Source organism: Augochlora pura, chromosome 7 (genome assembly GCF_028453695.1).
Source record: "Augochlora pura isolate Apur16 chromosome 7, APUR_v2.2.1, whole genome shotgun sequence".
Classification (NCBI taxonomy): Eukaryota; Metazoa; Arthropoda; class Insecta; order Hymenoptera; family Halictidae; genus Augochlora; species Augochlora pura.
Window position 1 is genome coordinate 35,881,321 of NC_135778.1, and position 15,752 is coordinate 35,897,072.

The 15,752-nt window shown below is 35.8% G+C and overlaps 4 protein-coding genes across 6 annotated transcripts; 2 read left to right on the top strand and 2 right to left on the bottom strand.

The window, feature by feature from the left end:
* Positions 1 to 77: 77 nt before the first annotated feature.
* LOC144473791 (calnexin) lies at positions 78 to 4,039 on the top strand. Of its 3 annotated transcripts, XM_078188000.1 has the most exons (9): positions 78 to 216; positions 313 to 348; positions 637 to 896; positions 979 to 1,274; positions 1,349 to 2,008; positions 2,080 to 2,220; positions 2,368 to 2,493; positions 3,000 to 3,236; positions 3,312 to 4,039. In XM_078188000.1, exons 3-9 carry the CDS (start codon positions 650 to 652, stop codon positions 3,366 to 3,368), a joined length of 1,764 nt encoding a protein of 587 aa, XP_078044126.1. In that variant the 5' UTR covers positions 78 to 216; positions 313 to 348; positions 637 to 649; the 3' UTR covers positions 3,369 to 4,039. The 3 variants fall into 3 exon arrangements, with proteins under 3 accessions (XP_078044126.1, XP_078044127.1, XP_078044128.1); XM_078188001.1 differs by lacking the exon at positions 313 to 348 and having other exon boundaries at positions 79 to 216; XM_078188002.1 differs by lacking the exon at positions 2,368 to 2,493 and adding an exon at positions 2,742 to 2,864 and having other exon boundaries at positions 202 to 348.
* A 128-nt stretch (positions 4,040 to 4,167) lies between these two features.
* Mtmr6 (Myotubularin related protein 6) lies at positions 4,168 to 8,162 on the bottom strand. Its single transcript, XM_078187997.1, has 13 exons — positions 7,904 to 8,162; positions 7,568 to 7,681; positions 7,316 to 7,478; positions 7,084 to 7,241; positions 6,869 to 6,994; positions 6,658 to 6,792; positions 6,169 to 6,301; positions 5,864 to 6,090; positions 5,527 to 5,777; positions 5,286 to 5,426; positions 5,076 to 5,202; positions 4,734 to 5,003; positions 4,168 to 4,651 (listed from the first exon to the last, which is right to left on the bottom strand). The coding sequence occupies exons 1-13, from the start codon at positions 7,913 to 7,915 to the stop codon at positions 4,508 to 4,510; spliced, it is 2,001 nt and encodes a 666-aa protein (XP_078044123.1). The 5' UTR covers positions 7,916 to 8,162; the 3' UTR covers positions 4,168 to 4,507.
* Positions 8,163 to 8,784: 622 nt separating this feature from the next.
* Positions 8,785 to 12,625, top strand: LOC144472586 (uncharacterized). The gene is made up of 6 exons (XM_078185802.1): positions 8,785 to 9,069; positions 9,312 to 9,492; positions 9,856 to 10,236; positions 10,312 to 10,590; positions 10,666 to 11,159; positions 11,241 to 12,625. Exons 2-6 carry the CDS (start codon positions 9,322 to 9,324, stop codon positions 11,392 to 11,394), a joined length of 1,479 nt encoding a protein of 492 aa, XP_078041928.1. The 5' UTR covers positions 8,785 to 9,069; positions 9,312 to 9,321; the 3' UTR covers positions 11,395 to 12,625.
* A 296-nt stretch (positions 12,626 to 12,921) lies between these two features.
* Tpr2 (Tetratricopeptide repeat protein 2) lies at positions 12,922 to 15,543 on the bottom strand. Its single transcript, XM_078185803.1, has 10 exons — positions 15,225 to 15,543; positions 14,871 to 14,959; positions 14,672 to 14,796; positions 14,411 to 14,599; positions 14,194 to 14,312; positions 13,953 to 14,106; positions 13,729 to 13,893; positions 13,489 to 13,654; positions 13,254 to 13,400; positions 12,922 to 13,174 (listed from the first exon to the last, which is right to left on the bottom strand). Exons 1-10 carry the CDS (start codon positions 15,260 to 15,262, stop codon positions 12,969 to 12,971), a joined length of 1,398 nt encoding a protein of 465 aa, XP_078041929.1. The 5' UTR covers positions 15,263 to 15,543; the 3' UTR covers positions 12,922 to 12,968.
* Positions 15,544 to 15,752: the final 209 nt, after the last annotated feature.

The window sequence follows — 15,752 nt, forward strand, 5'->3', positions numbered from 1 at the left end:
CGGTACGAAGGTGGCGCCTTGGCAATAGGTTATCGACAGTGAAATCGGTGTTCCATTGAAACCGATTCGAGGCTCGAACAGGATCCCGTCGACAACGATTACTCGATTAATTGAATTACGAGTGGAACACACGGTTTTCTCGTGGAGCTCGCCCCTCGTTTCCGGCATTCTCGCTACTTTTTGGAACGCACGCCTCTAGAGACAGTCCATTTACACGTAATTTAATTACTGTTATTACTTAATTGAATAAATAAGCCACTTCTAGATCTAGTCCGAGACGTATCTTTCTCATCGAACGCGATATTCTCTCAGGAATCGATGCTTCGTCGCTGAACTTTCATGAATTCGGTAAGAAAGTACAATTTCATTAATGCCTGTGGTGGCTTTTATATACAGGCTTCCCACGTAACTGTTCTCATGAAATACCGATTTGTTTCTTTTCTTTTCCTTTCTTTTCATTGAACAATGCAAATACTACTATTTTCACCTTCTTTAAATAATATCTTTATCGATATATTTTCATTTTAGATTTTTCGTAAAAAAATTTTGAACTTTACAGACACCTACATATCTTACAGGAGTCCTCATTAATTTTTCTGTAAAAAGAAATTTTAGAGTTTTATCTTTGGGTTTCAGGAAGACATACGAGATGGCCAAACTCGTAGCAAACGGAATCATTTATTTGTGTCTACTGTGTAGTATTATCGGAGCTAATGAAAGCAATGGCAACAATGCTCAGGATGTAGTAGTATCGGAAGTAGTATACAAAACTCCGCAGGTAACTGGACTTGCATATTTAGTGGAAACTTTCGACGATCATGAAAAATTTAAGGAGACATGGGTATTATCAGAGGCCAAGAAAGATTCTATAGACGAAGATATAGCAAACTATGATGGTATGCTTTTATTCTAAAGAAAAAATACATATCGTAAATAGGTCCTATCATATGGATTTTCTGGTCTTAACCATTTTTATAGGAGTTTGGTCAATAGAAGAACCTAAGAAACATGCGCATGAGGGTGATCTAGGACTAGTGCTTAAGAGTAAAGCTAGGCATGCCGCAGTATCTAGATTATTATCTAAACCATTCCATTTCAAAGACAAACCATTAGTGGTACAATATGAAGTAAATTTCCAAGAGGGCCAAGAATGTGGAGGGGCTTATTTGAAACTTCTCACATTAGACCCAGAACACATGGATTTGAAGAATTTCCACAATAAATCTCCTTATACTATAATGTTTGGGCCTGACAAATGTGGAAATGATCATAAGGTATATAACGATAAAACCTCTATTAATCCTATAGTCATTTGATACACTGATTTTTGCTTATTATGCTTGTGCAGTTACATTTTATATTCCGGCATAAAAATCCTCTGAATGGTTCAATAGAGGAGAAGCATTGTAAAAAACCAAGGGAACGGTTGGAAGAGTTCTTCAAGGACAAACAATCTCATCTCTACGCCTTGATTATCCGTCCGGATAACAGTTTTGAAATCAAAGTGGACAATAAAGTTGTGAATTCTGGTTCGTTGCTGGACGACTTCACACCCCCTGTGAATCCACCTTTGGAGATAGAAGATCCTATGGATGTACAACCCGAAGACTGGGATGATAGGGAAAAGATCCCAGATCTGTCGGCTGCTAAACCAGATGACTGGGACGAAGATGCTCCGGCACAAATTGTAGACGAAGATGACGTTATACCTGAGGGGTGGCTCGAGGACGAACCGCCGATGATACCTAATCCAGACTCTGTAAAACCCGAAGACTGGGACGTGGAAATGGATGGGGAATGGGAACCTCCCGACATACCAAATCCGAAGTGTACCGATGTACCGGGTTGTGGGCTGTACAAGCAGAAGATGAAGAAGAACCCGCGATACAAAGGAAAATGGTCACCTCCCCTAATTAACAACCCCAATTACAAAGGAAAATGGAAGCCTAGGTTGATACACAATCCTAATTACTTCAATGATGAGCACCCATTCCGAATGACATCTATTGTATGTTATAACATTTTTTACATCGTTTTATAATGCTGTTCAACAAATTTATTACAGTTCACTATTTACAGTTCGCTATTGGTTTTGAACTCTGGTCTATGTCCACGGACATATACTTCGACAATATTTTGATTACCGACGACGAAGAAGTGGCAAAGAAATGGGCCGATGATACTTTTGAAGTGCGTCGCGCTAGAATCGCGGAAGAGTGTGTAAGTAACGTTTTTTCTTTTTGCTGTACAACGATGTAATTCCATATTTTTAACGTATACTGTCTCAAAAGAATATAAATTAAGAATAGGAGAATAATACTTGCGCGCACGTGTAAATACGTTATATATGTACACTGTGCCATGCAGGTAACTCTGTGGGGTCGAATTTTAAAAGCTACGAATTATAAACCGGGCTGGTGGGCGTTGTATTTCTTGTACTGCGCGATACCAGTCGTATTATATATCTGGTACTTACTGAAACGGTTCCGTGAGGTACACCTGTTTGTCATTTCAATTACTTACTTATTATAGTGTCTATACGAAGATATTGTAATAGTACCAGAGCTAAGCGATTTGATATTGATACGCCCGTATTAGCACAAAGCTCTCGTCGTAGAAAATGTATATGTACATATATCAAATGTATTATATGTATAAAGCAGAAAAATATCACTATCCGGAACCTTCACTGTGCAAATGATTGTGGTCATGTTTCATAATTGTACAATTATTTTACATAGTGGGGCATATGGCGTCAGATTGGCACATTTACAGAAGAACATCCATGGATATGGGCTGTATATATAATAGCTGCTGGTATTCCCATTATGCTAGTAATATATTGTTGCTGCTTTGCTTCTCAGGTATAAAGAACCCACAAATTATGTTCAACTAGCTAATTATACTATTGTTTTGTTCCTATTAAATGTAGAAGCATGCAATGGACAAATGGTATAATGATAGAGTTAGTACAGAACTGACTAATATTTACTTCATAGGACAAGTATGATTTGAAAGACGAAGATAAACAGCCTTTGGTCTCAAACGAGGAGGCGACAACGCAACAGGAGGCGACAGCGCAACAGGAATCGAATGAGTATCGAACTGAGAGTACCGAAGCTGAGGAAAAAATTGAGAAAAAACCCGAGGTGGTGGAGGACGAAATGGAGACATCGGTGGACGAATCCGATGAGAATGAGGAGGGGACCGAAAAGTTAATAGAAAGCGAAGACAGCGTTAGTAAAAAAAAAGATCATTGCAATCTCGATGCTCGTATTGAATAAAATTTTCAATTTACTCAAACATTACAGGATAAACCAGCGATGGGTGGCGATGGACCAAGAAGAAGAAAACCAAATAAAGAATAGACCTTAATTAAAATTAAAACAAACAGAAAAAAGTCATGTTATTCAAATATTTATGCAAATCTTTCACATTCCATGCAACACTCGCCATTGTGTACGTTAGGGTTTTCAGTGTCCGATAGAATGCAACGCGAACACTAGGAACCAGTTTTCTGCCCCAGAACTTTATGCATACTTGGTTCAAGCTCGATTTCATTAAATATCATACTCTAAGGCGAATGATTTTTCACGTTGAGCATGTGTCACGTATGAATGATAACACATAAAATAAGCAGAAAGATAAAAAAAGAAACAAATTTGTAATGAATGATGCTCGGTGTAACTATTTATGCCTTGATATTACGTAGTCGAAGAACTTTTATTATTGTATATCGAAAACGAGTAATGCAATAGATTTTATCTATAAGAACCAAAAAGAAAACGAAAAAATGAATAGCGTACAATTAAATAAGCGATTTTCAATTACCGATGTCGCAGGCGTTTATGTTATTCGATGTAACTGATTTTTCCTAAATAATATGTTTAATTACTTTTGACATTACATTAATAAAGTGTACACTGTGAGTGAAACCATTTTATGTATCGTATAATGTTATATATCATTTTTAACTGTTATGTTTGGAATTGTTTAAGAATAATTAAAGAATATATTACAGAAAACTGTTAATGTCTTTATGATGGATCGTGAAAAGTTCATTTTCCAAAGAATAAAAAGTCACTGCCAATTTGATATCTACGCTTCAACTTTTACTAAGCGTAGTGGGCAAAAGGTTGTTGAGAAAAAAATCGTGCGAAAACAATATGCGCAAATTTTAATCGATTGTTTTCTTAGAAAATGATTTAATTCAACATCGTGAGCACTTTGGAAACCGTAACGATATTCTTAATCGATAATTAAAATAAAATTGTATTTTATTCGTAATAGTTTCTTAATTTATTTTCTTACTCGATATTCAACATGTTTTAAAAAACAGATGATACGAATGCAAAATATATGATAGAATGTTCGAAGCGAACATTTATTTAAAAAGTAATATATCAATTATCGTCTCTTCGATTTATCTCGACGAACCACGTCTTAATTAGTATACATACATCTTAGGTACAATTCGCAAATTAAAGTGCTTAGAGAGAAATTTCACTTAGGGACTAGTAGACTGAATACTGGTACTCTGACTACATGACTGGCAAGTAGGTACTGAACGTTGAGAAAGATGTCCAGAGAGGATTGTATGTGCACCCATACATCTGATACACTGCACCTCGCCGCATGACCAGCAATGATGCTAAAATATTAGTGGAATAAACAACGATCAGTGAAATACCATAATCGATTTATCGATTACAAACAGGGATACAGTTGTATACCTTTCGATTAAATGCATCAAACGTGGTAGAACATGAACACTCTTTGATGCTTCTTGCTGGTTTCCAATCTAAGGCAACTGTTTTCAATTCGTGTTCCAACTGACTAATTTCTATTTTATTTTTATTCCTTTCCTCGTGATTCGCCGTGTTTTCCATGATCGTTTCGGTCAAAGGCTCTTTAGTATATTTATTATCGTACTTGTGTTTTCCTTGTGTACCTTTATTCTGAACATTGTTCAAGTTCAGAGATGAATTCAAGGCGCCTACTCTCTAGACAATCAACAATTACATTTAATGGTGTGATCAGAAAGAAAGTGATAAAAATTCGATAACACATTTTACCTTTACAAGAAGCTTAACGTGATCTTCCAGGCAACTGGTATGATCGTGCATGGTGAGCAAGTAATCTTCGTAAGTTTCTCTAGGGTGAATACCATTCTCAAATCTGAAATACATTCCTCGCCATAAACTGCAACATTATCAGTGTATACTTAATATATCATTCTATTTTCTTGCTCGAAACAAATAATAATCCTATACATTATACATTACATGATGCTCTGTGCAGACAGTTTTGGTTGTAAAACGTTGCTAGACTCGTCGTTAAGTCGACTACATTTGAAGAGTGGATTTATGTACTCATGCATATCGTTTGCCATACGTCCCCATAGAGAATATGTTCTCTCCGATACTCTGAAAGCAATTTGAATTGTACTCCTTGACATGAATAACGATTCTGGCGATCTGTTTTAAATAGCTCATCCTGTTCATAACAAATAAATCATTTTTATACCTGAGCATTTGTCTCTCCTTCTCAGAATTTCCTATAAAGGTACCATGCTCACAGCTATGTACATGATCGTGTAGAGTCAATAGAAAAAACTCATTGAACTGAAATTTGTGTGGGTACTGTTGCAACAGCTGATACGTCGCGTCAATGAACTGTGTGAAAATTGGTGCTAACTCTTTACTGTCACAGCTGATGTGGCCGCAACGATTACTGAACTTATGTCCAAACGACAGCCAGTCTTTTTCGATTAACGCCTGAGCAAAAGAAAAGTAGAATACCTTGTATAAGTACCTAGAAAATTGGTAAGTTTGTGATATTAGTCGATTAGTGCAATATTTACTTGGAAACCTTGAATTGTTCTGTAAAATGGATCTAATAAGAGTGCGCTTAGCGAACAAACTTGAGCAGTACGATCCCAACCGTCGCTACAATGCACTACCACGCTAACTCCGCTCGATACGGCTCGAGCAATGAACCAAGCGGCTTCTAATATAGATTTTATATGCTTGAGCCAACCACTGCTTTCCAAACCACTTAGAAAAGCAGTCATAGAGGTTGTCCTTTGCACTATTTTGAACATTAATCGGTTATATTTGAAACAACGAGCAACATTTGTCTTTTAACAAGTAAAATAATAGGACTCACATTCTATCAACTTATTCAGACTGGTCCTCATTACATGTATGTTTTCGATACCGAAGAATTGAAACTTTATATTGTCATAAAAATTCTCATTCTCGTATCCTTTACCAGCAGCTTTATTAGCAAAGGCGTTGATCTAAAGGGATTAAATCATGAATATAAATTTTTAGGTAGTATCTGATTGAGCGAATATGGTTCGCAATAAGAAAATTGCTAATTATTCGGCATAGGGAAGCCAGCACAGATGACCTTTATTTTGAAATAAGTTGTCAGAAGGTTTTATCCATTGCTCATTATTTGTCAAAACATTAATAATTAGCAAATGTAGATGACGAAGCGAGTTGCGCTACATACTAGAAGGCGTATTTGTTGCAACTTTTACAGCATACGTTAAAGTCAAGGTCGTCGAAGTTGCCTCCTCCTATACCAAATAATTACCAAAAAGTTGTACGACTGTTACAAAACTACCTTGTTCTATGGTTATAAACTTACGCGCGGTCTTGTATCTACAACATACATGTACTTGGAATTGGGATTCGTACACAGTACATTGTACATCATCTGTTCGTCGTCAGGGCATCGGGCACTGAATCCAGATAAGGGTTGACTACATCGGCATATGGCAGCCTTTGAAAAATCGTATTTACTTAATTCCCTAGTTTCTACATAATTCGAGTTGATTTTATTTATTTGTTCTGCAAACCTTATTGGAATGTAGATACGTTAAAACTGGTAATCTGCCTCTACTTCTAAATTTTGCGCTACCTATCAAAGTAGCACTATTACTTCTACTGGGCACGTATAAATATTTGGGATACGTATCACATAGCTGAAATCATAAACAAACGTTTTATCCTACATGCTTATTAGATTGTTTAACTTGCAAAATTTTACAATTAGGTTTTAATCCCTTTGTACCTCATAGTTTATATTTAAATAAGAGAGAGACCATTCTTCGTTGGGTAGACCTTGCCTCTGAAATTCACTTTGCAGATTAAAAAAATTCCATCCTGCATGCTGTGGTAGGGTGTCATCTCTCGGTTGGTAATTGAAACAATAGAGATCCTCTAAACTCACTAAACATGAATTTACATGTATAAAAGTTACGTATTAAAATTATCTCCTCAAAAATTTTCTGAAATTGATTTACCAGGGCAAGACAGCTTAGATAACGTTTGGTATATACTATGGCAATCTCGTTCTTTTGGAATAATAAATGTTACAATAAAAAAATGTTTGCACTTGATACACAGTGGCGAACCTGTTGTAGTCAATGGTTGCTTTTCTATACTGGAAATGTGTGTGCATAGAACCTGAAATACAATAACACAGCTATCACAAAAATACTTTGAACACATGTTAGTAAAGCTAACACGTAGCAGCAATAATGTTTATACGTTACAAAAATTTTCTTCTTTCCATTTCGTTCAGTAAATATAAGGTGCGGTACAGTCAAGAAAAGAGTTCCGACAGAATGGTTGTTACTATACTTGTCAAGAATCGTTACATTCTCCACCTGGAACGACAATAACGTGACAGAAGAAATAGCGCTCTCGCAATCAATGGAAATTTTAATTCATAGATTTCCTCTAATTGTATAAAAGAAATAAAACACTTGAGCAGTTTCGGGTATACTACTTCGAGTGACATTTTCAAGATCTTGACAGATGCTAAGAATCACGTGGAAACATTCATTCGAAACATCATTATGTGTAGATGATAAGATCGTTATATCTACCTTTGGATTCATTATTTGATCCAGCTTGTTCTTTCCGTTCGCAATTGTTTACACTTGACAAATCATTTAACAAATTGAAAATTGGCTACCACTGACCAACACTGATCATCTTCCGAAATATGGGTGCTCAGCTTGTTCTTCTCAAATTGAACCATACGAATGCAAATATGTATAACGACAACAAAAAGATTGTTTCTTGCCACTTTTACCACAGTAATGATTCCTACATCTGCACATCTCCAAGCTGCAAGCTCGAGCCTTTAGCGAGGATCAACATAGAAATTTTCTTTGCTCCGATTGGCTCGCGATTACTGATGAGACAATGCTGTCGTCACAATCAAAGACAAAGAGAGAAAATAGCGAGTGAGCAAGAGAGCATGAAATCAACACAATTACATACGAAACATGTCGCACCGACGAACAATGTAGCTTGTCTCGCTCTACTGTGCTGCGGTATTATTCTTTTCGCGCGCATCCATTCGGTTGGCGCGTCATCAAAGGCACGCGGCGCGGAATTTGTTTTTTTAAAAAAAGCTTCAAATAATAAAATCTGTTGCTTCACAGAATTCTTAAAAACGTATTTGCAAAGTCTATCTTTGCGTCTATTTGCTATTTAAAGAATTCATTTTAATCCCAATACTACTTCACAGTCATTAGCCGCTCTATGCAATTATCGATATCGAATTAGTTATCGAACGCGATCGAAGTTTCTTCCGATCTTACAAACTGATTGGAAATTAAAAATTATGAGTCTCGTTCGTCGAATAAAAATACAAATAAAATTATACTCACAAATAGGACCCGCTAAATTTATCTGCCTTTCTTGATCATTTCCCGTTCTCCTTCTAAAGTAACTGCTTGAAGGTGGATGCGCAGTGGAATGGTGGGGATAAAAAGAATCTTGAAACGGGAGAAGAAAAAGTTCTTAAATTGAGGGACGACTGTATAGAGTATTTCGAAATTCTATGTGCGTATGACATACATACACACATGCGGAAATAGCCTCTCTCCCAACGCATAAAAACGCACACGCAAGTGCGAAAGAGATGTATACGTACATGTCTCTTCACGTATACGTATGATGTATACGTATCATGTTCGGATTATACATGTCGAAATATTGTAGCATATCTCGAAACGAAACCTTTTGAATAGTAGTTACACATGTATGTATATATTTATGTACCTACGTATGCGCGTACATATGTATGTTTTATGTACCTATGTTTTCGATAAACATGTATGCAACGTGCGTACGAATGCACGCACTACTTACTTTTCTATCATTCGTGACGATCTTCCTGAAAGTTGCATACGGCATACGGTTACATGCATGCTTTGTTGTTGTGGGCAATGCTATGTCCAGATGATAAGACAGTGAATTTATTAGTATTTTGATACACGCTAGCTGGAAAGAAATGGGTAATCAAGTTGCACGTGCTGGACACGCATCCTCCAAGAAAACTGAGTCCACTGTACATACCGGCGACACAACCACCAATGCAGCTAGTCTTTCAAAAAGTTCTTCGGGAACCGAATTAGAAAATCATTCGCACATGCAATTTTTTCCAATCGAGAATTTGGCGAAGGTATGAGGATGTTGACATATATCTGCACAGTCGTATCATGCTTAATCAGCTGGTTACGAAAAAGTTGATTCTCTGTGACCTGCGGAGGCATTCGTCAACCATCGCAAAATGATTATCTACGTCTCGAAAACTTTCATAACACCCTCATTCGCTTCATGAATGATTTACAATTCATTCGTCAATATTCATTCTTGAAATGTCATTGTGTATTGACTATAGTGTACACAACCTATAATCGTATCCATGATGTAATCAATCCTTTACAAAGATGATTATTACTTTGCGAATGTTATGTGGGGATGCAGTATGTTATAATAGTTTCTTTCCAATATACTGTGTATGTAAACTATCTATATTTTGCAGACATTATCTCATTTGACACACAACGAACAACGTATAAATGGTATTAGCAAGTCTGTATTTCAACGATACCTTTTTCCCAATTATCCAGAGCTGGGTGAAAATTTGTTCAATTACTTGCACTATGCTGCCAACGTTAACACAGCTCATATGAGCGCTAATTCTTTTAAACAACAAGCCGAGAAGTTTCTTTCTGTGATGAACGATCAAACAATATTGGAGAATTATGTGAAAATGTATTCCAATTTGAAGGGAGATGGAAATGTTACTCCCCAAGATTTAAAGGGTTTATTAAATATTTCCTACAAAATTGCTATGGATAGTAGTGCAACACCTTCTTGCATTTTCGCAGAGCAAATAATGAATACAGTCATTGTTTCTTGCGTTAGTATATTTACATGCTAGAATACAATATATTCAAAGTCTATGCACTTCCTTTTTATACAATGTCCATTACAGTTTCATGGTAAACACATCTTATCTGTGTGTTACGTGACCAACTGGATCTGGCAGCATTGTCCACGTATAGTTCATGGTCCCCATCATTACGTGGTACACGTATTGACGACCGCGTATCGAAGTGGTGCTGCTCTATTGTCCAAAGAGCAACCGCAACCACATTTGGAGATACCGACACCCATACTGGAGCAACCAGATTCTGTAGACTTTCCTCAAATTTTGCTACCAGTGAGCTACGTGTGGTTACTATCGAGCACGCTGCCTGAATGTTATCTCCAGGTATCATGGTTCTCTAATCACAGTTAATCCCTTTTTATATATTGTCAGATAATCAAATAATCAATGTGTCTCCAGGCAGAAGAGTCTCCAAAGGATGTACCTCATGCTTTGATAGCAAAAAGACTAGGCAGTGTTTGTCCGAAACATTGGACGTTGTTGTACAACAGCTCGGAGCACGGAACGGGAGCGAACCGTTTTCTACATCACGTATTAGGATACAGAGGACCTACCTTATTATTTATAAGAGCTCGTAGTCTGGATAACGACACTATACGTCCTACGTACTGCATATGCTCTGCGGTAGAATGGCGTGAGAGTCATCTTTATTGGGGTGACGAAGATTCTGTTGGCATCGAATTGTTTCCATCTTACAGAGTTATAGAAAAGGGAGCTAAAGTATTGTACTTAAACACAAACATCAGGGGCTATCCTCATGGATTGCGTTTTGGAAGTAATCCACGTTCACCGTACATCAACATAGACGAATCATTTCATTCGGTTAGTATCGCAGGTGCGCCTTATCCGATTGCCAGTTTGGAAGTCTGGGGCTGTGGACACACGCAATTGAGGTAACAGAGATATTTTGTCAGAAGAGTTGTTTAAATTAAATTAGCTTTGATAGGGAGTTAATGTTACAATTTGCATTTTAGGGAGCGTCAATTAGAGATTAAGAAGTGGCAGGTGAAAGAAGCTGAGAAACAAAGGATCGTTAAACTGAGTGCCAGTGATTGGATAGATCATCCCGATCGCTACTTACTAGAATTAGCGGGTAGGGCATCTTATAACAACGAAACAAATAAATAATCGTAACGAAACGGTTGTACGATAGCACAAAATGAATTCCGAAAATAATAGTAAATTGTTTGTATATATGTATATATTATGAAACATACTGTTGTATCATTACGTACTTATGCCGTAAGTGCAAAGTTACGGACACATTATGGTTTACCAAAATATTTTATTAAACGTACGTACTTATATACGAATGCGCGACAGGGGTAGGTTTTTATTTTGCAATCAGGAATATGTTGCATGTGCTGTTACATGCGACATATTAAGCATCGTAATCTCTTGTAACTTCACATAACCGTGATGCAAAGTATGCGATATGTTGTGTCACAAGAGAACAAACGCCAACGAAGTATATATGAAGTTGTGCGTTAACTGGAAAAAGTATTTTATTAATTTATTATTTTATCAAGGAAACACTTATATCATTCATATCTGAATACTTACTGAAAATACCTAAATGCAGTATATTTAAAATATAATCGAAAATCATATTTTTATGCTCAATAATATTAGATAATTGTGAAATATTCATGAGTGAAATACTTAAATTATTGCAAACGAAAGTATTCCATTTTGTGCGACGACGATTTAATATTTGCGATACACGCGCGCGCGCGTGAAAAAGAGACAATCGAATAGTATGTTAACATCGTAAACGTTTAATCGTCGGTAGAATAAAATTTAAATATAGTTGCTAAAGCAAAATTTCAGCGAATGTATCGGTGCTCTTACATACTTCTATGTGTCTTTGCGAATATGCATATTTCAGCTACTACGTGCCTTACGTTCGAGTAATTTAACATAACTTTGAAGAATACGCATAACATCTATATATTTGCATATTCTTACATTTGTCAAGTTGCAAAGGTTATAGCATGCTTTATGTACATGTTGTTGTAAACAGCGTCAACGAAAGTCCACAAATATTAATATCGACATTGGGCCTAAATGAACTTTGAAACTATTATTAATACGTCCTTATAATTTCTATTAGCTCGTGCCCGTGACATTACCTTCTTTTTTTTAATAATCGATGTTTGATAATTTATTTCAAACACAAGATTTGTATTTAAATAGACAATAGAAATATCGAAAAATTTTGATTTTATTTTGTTGGATAAACACGCGGAAGCGTTGCTCTTCAAATGAGAAATAAATAAGACACTTAACAAATTGTTTTCTTATTCTCCTAAATCCCATTGCGATAACTACACATTTGGCAAAGGAATAATTAAATAATATATTCTATCGTTATACTTCTCGAACATTGTATTTCTGTATTATTCGTAATTGCTTGTCTATCACATTTTTTGATTTAATCGAGTACTGCAAATATAATGCAGTTTTATATTAAAGAATTTATTGTATTTTAACCTAACAATCTGTCTATTTTTCCAATGTGGAAAAATAGAGGGGCAGTAATGTCCTATATAAGGATGAGCACGATTATTGAAATAATCAAAGAGTCCGGTTATACTACTTCATGTATAACCATATACTCTATTTAACACCAATGTCTATAAAAACATATACAAGTCGTTATGAATAAAGTACTGTGTAACATATACAACGTACTTAAAAATTTATTGGTGAAACCAAAAGAAGGGTGAATTTTGTCTAAATGCCGTGGAATTATCTTTGTCATATGTGTCATAATCATTTATATCATGCTCATTGTCATAACGCGATCGCTTCTTAGGGTCAGATAGAATTCCATAAGCTTCTCCAACTTCTTTAAACATCTTCTCTTGTTCTTTCCTTTCCCCTTCCGTTGCATTCATGTGTCGGTCTGTAACACGATAATATAAAAAAAGTACATGGTATTTTAAATGCCTTAACGAGCTAAACTTTCCAATTTCTAACTGTACCTGGATGATGCACCAATACTCTTTTCCTATACGCTTTTTTAATATCATCGGTTGACGCATTTTTATCGATACCTAGAATCTTATAATAGTCTTTCCTCTTTGATTTGTTCAATGCAAGCTGTGCTTCCATGAGTAACCGTTTGTGTTCTGTAATGTGTATGATCGATAATGAAGATAACTCTGTGCCACAAAAGAGAAATCGTTTTTACACAGTAGAAAATGGTCTATACTATACCTCGGATGTTGCTCAGCCTGCATACTTTCTCTAGATCATGAACAGCGAGTTCGTATTTGTTGAGTAACATGTACGTCGACGCTCTTCTTAAAAGAGCTTTCAAATAATTTTCGTCATACTTCAATGCTTGTGTACATTCAATGATCACTTCGTTTAAAAGACAGCACTAGAATGCATCAAATCGAATCAATAATTTGTCATAACAAAATTTATTGAGAAAAAAAACAAGATACAGCATACTTTTGCAGCAGCTGTTGCTTTATTAAAATGAAGTTTTGCATTCATTGCAAGATTCAGGGGATCTATAGCCAATGCTTCCGTATACAACTTGTGTGCTTGTAGAAATTGGTTATTCTTATACGCAATGTTTCCCTCCTCCTTTTTTTTCTTCAAACTTTTAGCTCGCTACAAAATTATAGGATGTAATAACTGTCGGAAACAATTCTTCTGCTACGGTTTTCTACCTTATATATCTCTAGTGCCTTATCATGATCTGGAGCCAATCTAAGCACTTGCTGAAAATGTGTGAATGCTTTATCGATGTCCCCTTGGAAATACAAACACGTCGCACGAACGTATATAGCATCCACATTTTGTTTATCGATGTGTAGAATATTGCTAGAACAGAAAACAGTGCACGGATAATACGTGATGATAATTATTAAACATACACGTATAGAGATAGTAGTAAGTAACAATAAATACTTTGCAATTTCTTGTGCTTCTTGGTACCTTCCTAAAAATATTAAAGATTGTGCTTTCATTAATTTGAACTTTGGACAATATGAACTGACGTCGCAGCAACGATCCATACAGTAGACAACCTTTAGAAAATGTGAAAAATTAGGTATTCATTGTAGTTGACTTATATGTACATATTTTTAAGTTTTATTTGTTACACATGTAGAATGTATTATTGCACCTTACGATAATCCCCTGTGTTATATGCATCTTCGCCCTCTTTAGTATACTTTTGTACATGGGACAAATTGTTCTTTTCTCTAGGTAATGCTTCATTATTCGGATCAAGTAACGATAACGCATTTAAATAATTTTGAGCTTGGCTGATTTTTCCCAAAATTAGAGAACATTTTATTATTCTCACATAGCTCTGTAAATGTAATTATACACGGCATGTATTCATTTAACTTGTTCCTATTCTTAGACGTATTATATAACATACTTTGAAAAACTTTGGATTCAATTTTGTACACATCTCTGAATCTTTTAGAGCATCCGAGTATTTGTGAATCATCATATAACAAGCAGCTCTGTTTCCATAATGACGATATTCGTTTGGGCATAATTCTAAATAGATAACAAAGCCGGACCAATTAATTAACTGTTTGCATAATAAATGTTGAATCAAAGAAAATGCTCACCGATAAGTGCACTGTATTCTTCTAATGCTATTTTATATTTTTTGGCTAAATAAAGTTGTTTGGCGATATTGTTTTTCTTTATCACCAATCTGAAATTAAATCTTGACAATTACATTTTCTGTACGATCTGTATAAATATTGCTTACACTCTTGTATAAAAAAAAGAAACTCTTTACGTAAAGGTCGACACGATACAATTTCGGAGAATATTAAAATTTTCTTTGAGAAATGCGCTTTGTCATTGCAAGACAATAGATTGATCGTATTAAAGAGCTCAACTACTATTCGCATAAATTGAAATGTTTAAAGAAATATCTTGTTGCATAGTCATATAATTGTAATCCATGTACTTACTCCTCGACAGGATTTTTAGTGTCCATGTCACTAGCCATTTCTGTTTATCGAGTCAATGTCGACGCGTGTATACAGTTTTTTATTTATCGTTGCAGGTACGATCCCGTTAAAATTAAACGCAAAGCAAGGAGAATGAAGCGTTTAGCTTCTCTTCGTATGAGACTTCCTTCGTTCTGCTTTGCTTCTTTAACATTAACAGTGCAAGTGCCAATACCAATCGGCAGTACTGGCTCGGTGTAATACTATGAGTACATTGTATTGTACAGTATGTATATGTACATATGTTGTATACACTAATGATCCCAAGAATTCTCCGTCGACAGAGTGTTCCAAAACGCATTTCAACCAAATTATGAAAGATTCATCATTAGATACAATAGTGGGTTCTACTCCTGCGCACTTCCAAGCTACAACTCGATTCGTTAGCGAGGGTCAAAATAGAAATTTTCTTTGCTCTGATTGGTTCGCGATTCACTGATGAGACAGAAAGAGTAAGACCGCAAGCACAATAGAGCGAGACAAGCTACA